Source organism: Erpetoichthys calabaricus, chromosome 5 (genome assembly GCF_900747795.2).
Source record: "Erpetoichthys calabaricus chromosome 5, fErpCal1.3, whole genome shotgun sequence".
Classification (NCBI taxonomy): Eukaryota; Metazoa; Chordata; class Cladistia; order Polypteriformes; family Polypteridae; genus Erpetoichthys; species Erpetoichthys calabaricus.
In genome coordinates this window covers 246,678,998-246,692,540 of record NC_041398.2, presented here as the reverse complement: position 1 = coordinate 246,692,540, position 13,543 = coordinate 246,678,998, and the positions used below count along the sequence as shown (strand labels likewise).

The following is a 13,543-nucleotide window of genomic DNA, read 5'->3' as shown; positions in this document are numbered from 1 at the left end:
CCTGGCACACTTCTGCTTTGTGGCCTCGCCCGCCACGTTGGCTCGGCTCGGTGCCTGCCCCCTGGCTGAACGGCGGTGTCCTCCCATGTCCTCTTCCTTTGGTTTTTTTTTTTTTTTTTTCAGGGGCATTTCTCTCACCAGCGTGGCATACCGATCAGATATCCATTGGGCTCCTTCATCGCCAGACAGTGGACTTTTATTTTATATAGCACCTTCCTGTACTACACAACTCCCCGCCCCCTAGTCATGGAGGTTAAAATGCTTTTCGGGGAAAGTGACTGTCTGTGTGGTACAGAGAGATGTGAAAGGCACTATAAAGGATAAGCATGTGAAAGGTTCTGTATGATAAAGACACGTGAAAGGCACTATAAGGGGGGATAGATGGGCGATGTGAATGGTGGTGTGTGTGATTGAGAGATGTGAAAGGCACTTTAAAACGATACAATGATGTGAGAGGTTCTGTATGATAAAGACACGTGAAAGGCACTATAAAGGATAAACTGATGTGAGAGGTTCTGTGTGATAGAATCATGTGAAAGGCACTATAAAGGAAGGACAAATGGGTGATGTGAATGGTGGTGTATGATTGACAGATGTGAAAGGCACTATAAAGGATGGATAGATGGGAGATGTGAATAAAATGATAAACAGAGGTGTGAAAGGTCTTGTATGACAGAATCATGTGAAAGGCACTATAAGGATGGATGGGAGATGTGAGTGGTGGTGTGTGATTGAGAGATATAGATGGCTCTATAAAGGATAGATGGAGGATTGTGAAAGGAACTATACAGGATAAACTGACGTGAGAGGTTCTGTGTGATGCAGACATGTGAAAGGCACCATGGGAGATGGGAGATGTGAATGGTGTTGTCTGATAGAGTTGTGCAAGGCACTATAAAGAATAAACGTGAAAGGTTCTGTATGATACAGATACATGAAAGGCACTATAAAGGAGAAGTAGATGGGTGATGTGAATGGTGGTGGATTGAGAGATGTAAAAGGCACTATAAAAGGATAAGCAGAGGCGTGAGAGGTTCTGTATGATAGTCATGTGAAAGGCACTATAAAAGTATAAACTGGCATGAGAGGTTCTGTATGATAGAATCGTGTAAAAGGATAGATGGGGAGATGTGAATGGTGGTGTGTGATTTGAGAGATGTGAAAGGCACTATAAAGAATACACAGAGGTGTAAAAAGTGCCACAATGACATGAAAAAGTATTTGCCCCCTTAAAGCAAGCTGTCCTCTTTTTTTTTTTTTTTTTTCTTTTTTTATATTTGTCACAATAAATGGCTAAATATGAAAGCCACTATAAAGGACAGACAGATGTAAACTGTAGCTAAATGGCACCTTGATGGGTACGAAAGGCACCATACGGTAATCACAAAGGCTCTAAATGAGACAGATTGACAGACAGATGTGAACAGCTCTATTTAGGACCGAGAGATGCTTTATGATATACAGAGTTGAAAGGCACTATATAAGAGATTTGAAAGGTGTTGTAAAGCACAGAGATGTGAAAAGGCCTGAATAGCAGCTGGGCAGATGGCTGTGAAAGGCACTACAGGGATTTAATAGATAAACAGCAGGACAGATGAGAGAAATCAGAACAGCGCAATATAGAACAGGCACTTGTGAAAGGCGCTATATATCAAACATAGACGCTGCACTGTAGATGTGACATACCACGAAAGCACAGATATGAAAGGCACTATAAAGGAGAGAGACAGAGAGAGAGATGAGGAGTGTACTAAATGACAGCCATGAAGCACCATATATTAGGTAATAGAAAAGGCACTATATAAATTACAAACAGGTAAGTATAAAAGTGTCATACCGGACATCGAGACGCCAAAGGTGCTATGTAGGAGACTGATGTAACATGTGCTGTGCGAGTATTCAAGTGAAAGATGCTATATGACACAAACGTGAAAGGCACTATAAGGGAGAGACAGGTGTGACATTTGCCAGATGGCTGTTAAAGGCGCTATATAATTGATGCATAACAATGGAGCTATATAAGAAATGCAGATAAACAAGTTAAATATAAATGACGTTATATAGGACAGAGAAATGTGAAAGGCACTATATGAAAGAGAGATGTAAAATGTGCTGTGCAGGCTTACAAGAGTAAGATGTGAAAGGGCAAACAGACAGACAGACAGGTGAAAGGCGCTATAAAGGATAAGAGAGAGACAGATGTGTGAAATGTGCTACATAGGAGCTTTTAGCTATAAGGCACTATATTAGACAAACCGATAAAGATATGTATATGAATCATACGAAACTAGGAGGGAATGTGAAAGGAGCCAAATAAAATATCGATGTCAACTATCCATATGTGAGATCGATGTGAAAGGCACTATAAAGAACAAAGAGAGAGCAATAACATGTAGCGGTCAGGGGCCGCTAAAATTCACACCTTCAAAGGTGACGGTGATTTATTTATTTTAATATAAGAGATCCCAGGAACGTCCCCAGCCTTGGATCGACCCACACACACTCACAACAGAGACCAATAAAGCACACTGGGAAAGACAAACAATTAAGAATATAATGAATCAAAATGAACTGAATGAAAAACAATAAAACCACCCCTGACCCTTTCGGCGATATTACGTTTAACATATATACACGAACATCACACCGCAAAGTCCATGAAAACCAAACCGGATGAAAATGAGAGGTGATGAAGTTAAGTCCAGCGATCTGTAGGTTGAAAGGGTGAAGGAAAACACAGTCCTACCGGTAGTTACTGAAAGGATGAAATCGGATGGATGGTTCAGGAGCGCTCCACTCTTCCGGAAAACCAATGACTCCAACACAGTCCTCAGCGCACAGGTAGACAGACGATCCAGACCCCAACAAACAAATACAGTCCAGGACACGATGATTAATTAGAGTTCCAATAACGGCAGGCAGCACGACAGATAAACACAACACACCAAACAAAACAAACTTTTTTTTTTCCTTTTCCTCTCTGCCCTCCTTTTGACCTCCTTTGACCCCAGCAGCCCCAACAAGGACTGCTGGGAGATGCAGTTCTTATTTAACAGCACTGCTACAAGTAGATGTTAATTGTGCTGAGTAGACTTCCTGATAGCTATGAAAGGCACTATACAAGACTGACAGTGTAGACTGACAGATGTGGACAGCTCCATACTGTGAAAGGCGCTATATGATCGACAGATGGGTTTATGGGGTCCTTACTGTCACAGAGTCCAGTTACTTGCATGTAGTACTCGACATACAACATATAGATGGGAAAGGCACTACAAATGGTGTGAAAGATGCTGTATAGCACTAGGTGTTCAAGATGGCATATGAAAGGTGCTATATTTAAGTATGTGAATTAATAGACAGATATAAAAAGCACTAATAACAGAGAGATGTGAAAGGTGCTATATAGTTACTCAGATATCCAAGGCACAATACGAGATTTCTGTGTGTGTGTGTGTGTGTGTGTGTGTGTGTGTGTGTGTGTGTGTGGGTGCATATGCTGTATAATATCTGTATGTGTGTGTGACATGTTCATACCGTCACACACATGCGTATTACATGACAGTATGCCATGAAGGGGCACTGCCCCTATAGCAGTGATTAATAAATATGAAGTCCTATGTATGTGATAAGCCTTTGGCACTGATTTATTGTGCCCGCTCATTAAGCTGACTGTCGGCCGTTGATCACTTTTAGGTCACACACTTGGTTGTCTTCATGAGAAGCACATCTTACCTTTTTAAGTGAGACGTCACCAATGTCACTAACCGATGTCCTTCCTTCCTGTCCACAGACTCGGTGAAACCTTCCAACCCTATTGGCGGAGCGGCCGACATTCCCTTTGCCAACCCAGGGGTGATCGCAGCCTCCTCTATGGGAGCTTTTCCACCTCCCTACCAGCCGGTCAGTGTTCGACCCTTGGAGTCCTCGTCCAGCCAGGGGGAACCGGATGACTACCTGTGGCTTTCCAACTGTGAAACGAAGAAACCTGAGATAGAAAGGTGAGTTTCCTGGGGTGGGGTCAGCAAAGGGTGGCAGAGGTGCTGGTGTCTGCATGACGGTGTGTTATGAAATCTGAATGCCATCTCCTGTACCAAATGGAGTTTCCTTTTTTCTCTTTCCCTTCGTTTTCGCTCTCCGTCTTCCTGCTGCCCATTCCGTTGGAGACTTGGGTGTGTGAGGGGTGGGTGTTGCGTTTCCAGTCACTGTGGGAATCCAAAACACACAATTGACAAGACAGCAGTCCTGACCGCTGATTCAGCTGAGCCGCTTAGTTGAGGTCACCTAGTGGCGACTAAGGGAAGTGTATTTTAGAGTGAAGCCGGGAAGCACTTCTTCACATAAAGGGCTGTGACAATTGGGGCAAACTTCAGGGTGGTGGAGCTGATATTGGAAACCTTGAGACAACCAAGCGAGTGACAACATGGAGCAACTGGATCAAAACATAGAACTTATTTGTCCCCAGAGGGAAATTTGGTCTCTGGCCGATCAAACCTGTGTTCTCATTCGTAACTGGCCGAGTGATAGACTGGCATCCAGCTCACGGTTGGTACCGTTTGGAGGCCTAATTTGGCTTTTAGCTTCGGGCCACTTAACTTCGTCTCGCTGCCTGGATACCGGAGCGATGCCCTGGGGCTCCCTCTAGTGGCCAGATATGTTCTGTTTTTTGATGCCCTCAACCATTCTAGAGAGGTAGGAGGTCATCCCCAGTATCTTATAAAGGGGGATCCATGCTGCCCAATAGCAAACTGGAGGGTTCCAGTATGTTACTGGTCGTTCACCACTTTCTTCCTTTTTAGAAGAAACCTTGTAACTTTGCTGGAGAAACTCGAACTCCTTCTCTTTGCTCCCATTCATTTTATTTTCCCCTCAACAAACCACACTTAATGCCCCAGAAAGCTTTACAAATGTATTAAAAAGACAGAAACACACAGACTTCTTGAGTTGGAGGTTTGGGGGCCGTGTGACACGCAGTGCACTCCAGAATTGTCCTTCTTCTTCGTCTTTTCCTTATTGCATAATTAATTGGCTGGTGCCATTTGCCTCACGTTTGGCAGATGTCGCCACTCTTTCTTTCTGCTGTGTCACTGACTTGATCAGTTTGCCATATGAAAGACCCCAACCCCACTAACTTTGCAGAGGCTGCTTCCTGCCACATGTTTTTGCTTCACCAGCACATATCAAACTATTATGTTTTCAACTAATACCAAGATTAAGGTTCTGGCCCCAATAGTTCGTGAATACTCGTGTGACAGACGCACATAACCCTTAGCATTGTTTGTTCATGTACTAATTGTGCCACCCATCTAAGAAGGGTTTAAACCAAAGTGATCAACGTAGACCCCAACATTGATTTTTGCATGTAATAATAAAATGCATTGCATTTGTCATTCCAACAGATGGCACATCAGTTTTCGTAATAAAATGGTTTTCTTTTTCCATTCCAACAGATGGCACATCACAAACAGCTATAGTAATAAAATGCTTTGCTTTTTCCATTCCAACAGATGGTGCATCACAAATACTTGTAGCAATAAAATGCTTTGCATTTTCATTTCCAACAGATGGTGCATCATAAATACCTATAGGAATAAAATGCTTTGCATTTTCCATTCCAACTAATTTGTAGTAACCACATTTACAACATTTGAGGCACAACTGCTTACATTTCTTGTTTTTCCAGTTGAAGCACGGGTGGGTGAAGTGACTTGCTCAGGGTCACACAGTGTCAATAATAACACAATTTACATAATAACAAACACAAAAAAAAATGACGATTAACAAACATGCCAAGGGAACACCACCCTGCTGTCACATAACTCCAAGTAGCCCCTTTAGGCTGCATGAATACTCTCTGTGCCCCACCAATGGGCTTCCCAATCCCCAAACCAGCCCCGATGGCTCCTGCTTTGGACCCTCATCAGCGTTCATCTCTGTTGCTTCTTCACCGTCTAGCATTTCATCCTCTCTTGCTGCTGATGAACATGAAGAAGAGTATCTGCTTCTAGAAGACTGCGAGAGCAGAAAAGTCCACCCAGCGGGCCAGTGAGTCCACCTGTGCATCTGTGTGTGACGCGACTAACTCTGCCACATCAGCTCGAGGCTGTGTGTGTTTGGGGTGGGAAGGCAGCATGGAATGACTTTGACAACTTGTGACACTTTGAAGAGCTTTTTTTAATGTGTGTGGAAATGCAGGCAACCATGTCAGTTATTGGTGGGCTTCCGTGGGGGGGGTTTCAAGCCATCAAATTTATCTTATTAGAACCTGACCTCAACAGCAACACTCCAATTGGTATTCAAAAATGGGGTATTTACTCATCAATGTAAAGAGGGCAATGTATTTAAATATGGTGCCTATATAGAGTGGTCAGCAAGGGGGCGCTCTTGTGCCAGACTGCGTTATTCACAAAGGAGATGTCAACAAACGTCAAAGTGCAGGGTGGAGGTTCATTTTATATGACACTTTTATTGAATGAGCAGTAGGGGGCGCTGTTGAGCCATCGTCAATCCCACAATTGTATAGGGAGCCATTTATAACACTTCAGAGTAAAACTCCTTTAACTGGTAGACTGTATTATTAAATTAAAAGAAAATATACTGTGTGTGTATATATATATATATATATATATATATATATAATATATATATATATAGTATGTATTTATGTGTGTGTATATATGTGTGTGTGTGTGTATATCTATGACATTGTGGGCCTTTATTTAGTACATACATTTATAGAATGAGCTTTTTAGTGGCGCTCCTCAGCCATCGTCAATCCCAATATTATATATGGATATATATATATATATATATATATATATTATGAGCCATTTATAACCCACTTCAGAGTAAAACCCTTTTAAATGGTAGACTGTATTATTAAAATATATAAAATATATTTGTGTACATACATTTATAGAATGAGCTTTTTAGGGGTGCTCCTCAGCCATCATCAATCCCATACCCAGTCCAGAGTAACAGACTATATATAGCCTTTAATATTTTGTAGAATGAACAATAGGAGGCACTCATAAACCGCCCTCCATCCCACAGTTTTACATGGTAGTGTAAAAGTCCCATTATATGATAGACTACATTAGTAGAAAAGGAGCTCTTGGTGTACAACGATGTGTATGGCGCTTGTTAATTTAATATGGCACTTCTATGGAGTGAACGGTAAGGTGGCACTCTTGTGCCACCCTCAATCTGACAGTTTTACATGGCACTGTTTATAACACACTTTAAATGATAGACTGTTCAAAAAGATGGCATCAGTGATATGCATGTGGGAATGTATTTAATATATCACATTTATAGAGGGCTGTTCCTGAGCCATCGTCAGTTCCACAATTTTATATAACACCTTTTATATAACAAAGTCCAGAGTACAACTTCATTAAGTAATAGACTACATCTCCAAAGGTCATGCAAAAAGACAATTTCCCCTCGGGGATTAATTCAGTGTACCAGATACCAAAATATTAACTTTAATATTTTATAAAATGAACAGTAGGGGGTGCTCTTGAGCCATCCCTCAAGTTTACATGGCACCTTTTATAACACCTCCCCTGGTAAAACTCCTTTACATTATAGATAGATTTGTTCAAAAAATGAGTAATTGTCATACATCAGTGTGCAAGCAAAGGTTAATAAATATGGCACTTTCATAGCATGAAGAGGAGGAGAGGTGCTCTTATGGCACCGTTTATAAAATACAACTCCATGAAAGGACAGACTGTTAACATTAAAATAAAGGAGTTGTCAGCATACAACAATGTGCTTTGTAGTTCATTTAGTATGGCAGTTAGTACAGAGTGAACACAAGGGGGCGCTCTTGAGCCATGCTGATTGACTGTATTATTCAAAAAGAGCAGCAAGTAGTTTATTTCAAATGTCTCTTTTAGAATGAGCAGTAGGGGGCGCTCTTGAGCCACCCTCAATCTGACAGTTTTATTTGGTGCTGTTCTGAGTAAACTCCTGAGTAAAATCCCTTTAAGTGACAGATGGTATTATTCACAAAGATAATATCAGTGTACACTGAGGGGCATGTGGATGTTTATTTAGTATAGTGCCTTTTTATAACACGGTCCAGAGTAAAACTCCATTCTCTGATAGACTGCATTATTGGAAAAAAATAATAATACTGAGAGTATAACAATATGCAGGGTGGTAGTTAATTTAATCTGGTACTTCTATAGGTGAGCCATAAGGGGGCGCTCTTGTGCCATCCTGAGCTATCACCATACATCGAAGTGCAGGGGGCAATTTATTTAATATGACACTTTTATAGATTGAACAGTAGGAGGCGCTGTTTAAGCATCCTTAGTCCCACAGTGTTATATGGATAGGTCATACTTTTTTGGTCACCAAGCAGAAAGTAAAATTTTACAGAAGCTCCAAAATACATATGGCACCATTTGTATGCCTCCCCTAGTAAAACTCCTTTGCATGATAGGCAGTATTGTAAAAAAAAAAAAAAAAAAAAAGAGTAAGTACAATGATGTGCAGGCGACGGTTACTTAATATGGCACTTTCATTGAACGAACAGTAGGGGGCGTTCTTATTGCACTGTTTATAACACACACCAAAGTGCAACTCCATGAGATAACAGACTGTTATTTTAAAGAAAGGGTGCTCTGCGGTTCATTTAGTATGTCACTTACTGCAGGATGAACACAAGGGGGTGCTCTTGAGCCGCCCTAAAAGAAGATGTGCATGTTTATTTAACGTGACAGTTTTATAGATTGAACAGTAGGGGGCGCTCTTAAGCCATCCTCACTCCCCCAGTATTAGATCATATTTTATTTTTTTTTTTATTTGATATACATGGCTAATCCTTGAGGGGGAAATTGTCTTTTCGCATGACCTTTGGGGTGTCAGAGCACAGGGTCAGCTATCGTACAGCCAGGACCCCTGGAGCAGTTTTCAGGTTAAGCACCATTTATAGCCCAATCCTGAGTAAAACTCCTTTAAATGATGGACTGTTTTATTCCAAAAGGAGCAGTCGTCACGTAATGATGCGGCAGGGAGTGGTTCATTTAATATGGCGCGTATACAGAGTGGGCAGTAAGGGGCGCTCTTGAGCCATCGTGATAGACTGTATTGTCTTTATCGTCCATTGATGTACGGGGAGGGGGCATTTATTTATTCACATGGCAGACATGTGGAGTGAGCAGTAGGGGGCGCTCTTGAGCCTTCCTGGGTCCCACCTTTACTAACCCACTCAGGTGTACAACCCCTTTAAGTGTTCTGCTGCATTATTGAAGAAGGAGTTGATATTGGGTATTGGTATTGTTTGCCCACTTTGCCCCACTCACACGCCACTCTCTCACTTCATGTGTTTGCCCGTGTGTGGTGTGTGCCCGTGGTGTTTTAACCTCTTAGCTGCCTGATTAGAGAGCTTAGCTTTGCCCAGCATGGCAGAGCTGCCCCCCTTTAGTCCCGGTGGTCTCTATATTTTCACAGATGACAAGTGTCCTATGTGATGTCAGGTATTTATAATTTTTTTTTTTTTTTGCAGGGTCCACGCAGAACCTTCCAAATCGACCTCTTCCGAGACGGACTGCAATGACAATGTTCCTTCCCATAAGACTCAGCCAGGGCTCTCCAAGCAGGTCTCCAACAATGGCTTCTTCCAGCAGCTCCCCAGTATCTACGATTCTCCCCCATCGCGCGTGGCCTCGGTCTCCAGTGACTCCGGCCAGTACGTCTTGCCTCGCAGTTACTCTCAGGACACGGTCCTCCTCCTTAAGGCCTCTTCGCCCCTCGTCACCGAAAATGACGCCGACGACGTCTACTTCTTCAACTCCCCCCGACGGAAGACCTCGATGGAGACACAGATGCGGAATGTCTCCATCAATTACGAAGTCCCCTCCACGCCGGGCTCCAACTCCATTTACCAGGTGCCCAAGACTTGCCCGGATGGGGCCATGGGACAGGCCGCTTCGGGAGCGGACGTTCCTCCTCCGCGGCCCCCGAAACCTTTGCTTGCGGCCCCCGAGAGGTCTCCAACTGAAAACAACACGAATCTTCGCTCGTTCTCGGAGGCTGACAACACCTACTGTGTGCCCACGGCGGCCGGCAAGTCCCTGCGCAGCAACACAATCCCCATCGTGGACTCCTCGCGCCTGCGGAGAGGTCAGTGTGGGTGGGGTATATTTGGGTTATGTATAGCGCCTTTTCAAATTGAAATTGTAATCATTCAGGGAACAAGAGGCCTCAGTGCTCGCTATCTCCAAGTAGGTCGAATCTCTCCAAGCTTGGGCCTCCTTGTTTGTACTCAAAGAATAAAAACCAGTCGATCGCCTGGAAATGGTAAACATTACAGAATGGCCAGTACCTCAACCCTCACTCTCAAGACCCTCTTACTTTGGAGGAATGAGCTGTTCTCATCTCACTGTGCCCTGATGTCGGTGTCACACACTTACAAGGCACTGTGTCACCTGCTATGAACTGACACCCCACCCACAGCTGGTACCTGCCTTGTGCAAATACTGCTGGGATAGGCCCTTGACCCCCATCATTCTGAAATAATAAGTAAGGGGGGGGGGGGTTTGGTAATTTTACATTATAAGAGTGAGGGCCCTGTCATGGACTGGTGCCCCCATCCAGGGGCTGTCCCTGCTGCCATGATAGGCCTGTCCCTCTATGATTCCAAATTAGCTTTTTTTGGGGGGGGGGGGGGGGGGGGAGATTTGGTAAAATGCTTTAATCCCTGAAGGGGAAATTGTGTTTTCTTCTGGTTGCTATGTCTCTGTCATTCCAATAGATGGCGCATCACAAACATTGACACTAATGCATTTTATTACTACCGATGTTTGTGATTGTTCATCTCTTAGAATGACAAGCGCACTACATCCTCCTTAATAAAAGGAGAAGTGTTTGTGTGTCAGTCTGGTTGCTATTAAAGACATATGCATTGCATTTGTCATTCCAACAGATGGCGCATCACAAACAGTAACACTGGTTTTATGAAACCCCATACCAAATGGCATATAACAAAGACATATGCATTGCATTTATCATTCTAACAGATGGCACATCACAAACATTGGTACTAATGCATTTTATTATTACAGATGTTTGTGATGTGTCATCTGTTAGAATGACAAGCGCACTACATCCTCCTTAATAAAAGGAGAAGTGTCTGTGTGTCAGTCTGGTTGCTATTAAAGACATATGCATTGCATTTGTCATTCCAACAGCTGGCGCATCACAAACAGTAACACTGGTTTTATGAAACCCCATACCAAATGGCATATAACAAAGACATATGCATTGCATGGGTCATTCCATCAGATGGCACATTGCAAACAGTAGTAGTAATGCATTTTATCACTACAGATATTTGTGATGTGCCATCTGCTGGAGTGACAAATTCAATGCACCCACCTTAATGAAAGGATAAGGTTTTCTGTGGCCGTCCTGTTGCTATGTCTGTATCACTCCAAAAGATGGCCTTCACAAACATTTTTAGTAATAAAATGCATTGCATTAGATAAGTTGAAATGTAAGTAATCAACTTAGACCTCCAAGTTAATGTTTGCAGTGCACCATCTACTGGAATGTGTTTTCTTGTCCATGTAGTAATAAAATGCATTGAATTTTTCATTCCCACCAATGGCACATCACAGACATTTGTAGTGGTAAAGTGCTTTACTTCGAGTGTTTGTGATATGCCATCTGTTGGAGTGACAAATGCAATGCATGTGTCTCAGTTATATGCTATCTGGTATGGGATTCATAAAAGCAATTTAATGTTTATGATGCACTATCTATTGGAATGATAGACATAGCAACCACACAGACACACAGATACACAGACGCCTATCCTTTTATTAAGGTGCATGTTGTTTTACAGAAAACTCATGGAATGCCATTGCAATGTTGTTGTCTGCCACCCTTCAGTGATGCAATAACAATAAACTTTCTTTATCTACTCAACACACTTTACAGAAATGGAGAGGTTTCCACTTCAACCACCACCAATGTGCAGCATCCACCTCAGTGTTACAACAACAGCCCTTCTTGTGCCAGTGCAGTCACCAAACATGAGCTATTAGGTGGTGTTAGGGGTGAGAGAGACAGGGGATAATTAGGGGGCCATAATGGATGAAGCCGTGGTGGGCTATTTAGCCTGGACATTGGGAAACAATCTGTAATCTTCAAAGGATCTTTCATGACCACAGAGTGTTAGGGTGTTGGTTTTACGTCACATCCAAAGTGTCCTCGTCACTGCACTGGGGCATTGGGAGCCACAGACAGACCACAGGGTGAGCGCCCCCTGCTGGTCTCACCATCATATCTTCAAGCAGCCACCCATGCTTTTCCTAGATGGCCCCCCAATCCAAGTACTTTAGAAGTGCGTGTGTTTGTTCCCATTACTCCAGCTATCTTACTCAGCACCTTCAGCAGCAGACATGATGTGACGTAATTTACCAAAGTGACACATTTTAGCATGTGGAGCTCATCAAGTTGCTCCAGTCAGTCAGGCAGGCTTTGTCCTATAATATATAGTGCCTTTCCCAGCTCACCTCACTGAAGTACACGTTTAGAGCTTACCAGGTTACTTCATTCAGTCAGGCTTGGAAAATCTGCAAGAAAGCCGAGATGCCAGCGGAGGGCCGCCAACAGTCGATACGGGGATAGACATCCCAGAGTTCTGTGCAGATGGCCCCTGGCACTCAAATGCTGTGCTTTAATGGGGGATTTTCTTCCACATCACTGAATATTTTTGTAAATGACCTTAAAAGTGTAATTTGTTTACTTTGCTTTGTCAGTGCAGTAAATGTGTGCCCTGGCCGTTACTAAATAGAATCCGATTCTGTGTTCACTTCAGCAAACCTATGATTTGCAGGTAATGAGCCTCAATCTCTAGGTCATGTGTGTGTGTAAAACGTATATACATTTTGAATATATACTGTATATATATTTACACTAATACATATACATTACATACATTCTAAATTTCCCCTTGAGATTAATACAGTTAATCTCATTTTATATGTAATGTGAACTACTGTGTTATACTGTACATATAAATGAATATAAATAAACAGTTATAATCACCCAAAACGTACAGAAATTGTAAACAACGTGGCTGCCTGTACCCAAGGTGATCATAAAACCAAATGAGCACAACAACAACATTTATTTCTAATGAATAAAAGTAAAGTCCGATGGTCAGGGAGGACAGAAAAAACAAAACAAAAACTCCAGACGGCTGAAGAAAAAAATAAAATCTGCAGGGGGCCACGAGACCACCCAGCCCCCTCTAGGCATTCTACCTGACATCAATGACCTCAATCAGTCCTCATGGTGTCCAGGGTTCATGTGGAAGGACTTGATGATGACGGTCATGTGGACTTCTGGCCTTCAATTCATCAATGGAGGGACATCACGGTGCTTTGATCAGGTGGTGGGGGCGCAGATCACAGAAAACCAGAAAAAGAACAGAAGAGAAAGTAGGGGTCAGTACAGATTACAAGGCCACCATGAATAGTAATGATAATTAATTGAATATACAGAGCATCAGGATTAAATT

At 42.7% G+C, this 13,543-nt stretch overlaps 1 protein-coding gene across 6 annotated transcripts in view; it reads left to right on the top strand.

The window, feature by feature from the left end:
- The window catches only part of gab1 (GRB2-associated binding protein 1), a 166,469-nt gene that overhangs the window by 120,151 nt on the left and 32,775 nt on the right, over positions 1-13,543 (top strand). For 4 of the 6 annotated variants that reach the window (XM_051928157.1, XM_051928158.1, XM_051928154.1 and 1 more), the window contains exons 3-5: positions 3,794-4,001; positions 5,956-6,045; positions 9,521-10,137. In XM_051928157.1, coding sequence (XP_051784117.1) covers positions 3,794-4,001; positions 5,956-6,045; positions 9,521-10,137 — 915 coding nt within the window. The remainder of the gene's footprint in view (positions 1-3,793; positions 4,002-5,955; positions 6,046-9,520; positions 10,138-13,543) is intronic. The other 2 variants (XM_028802733.2, XM_028802734.2) reach the window with 1 other exon arrangement.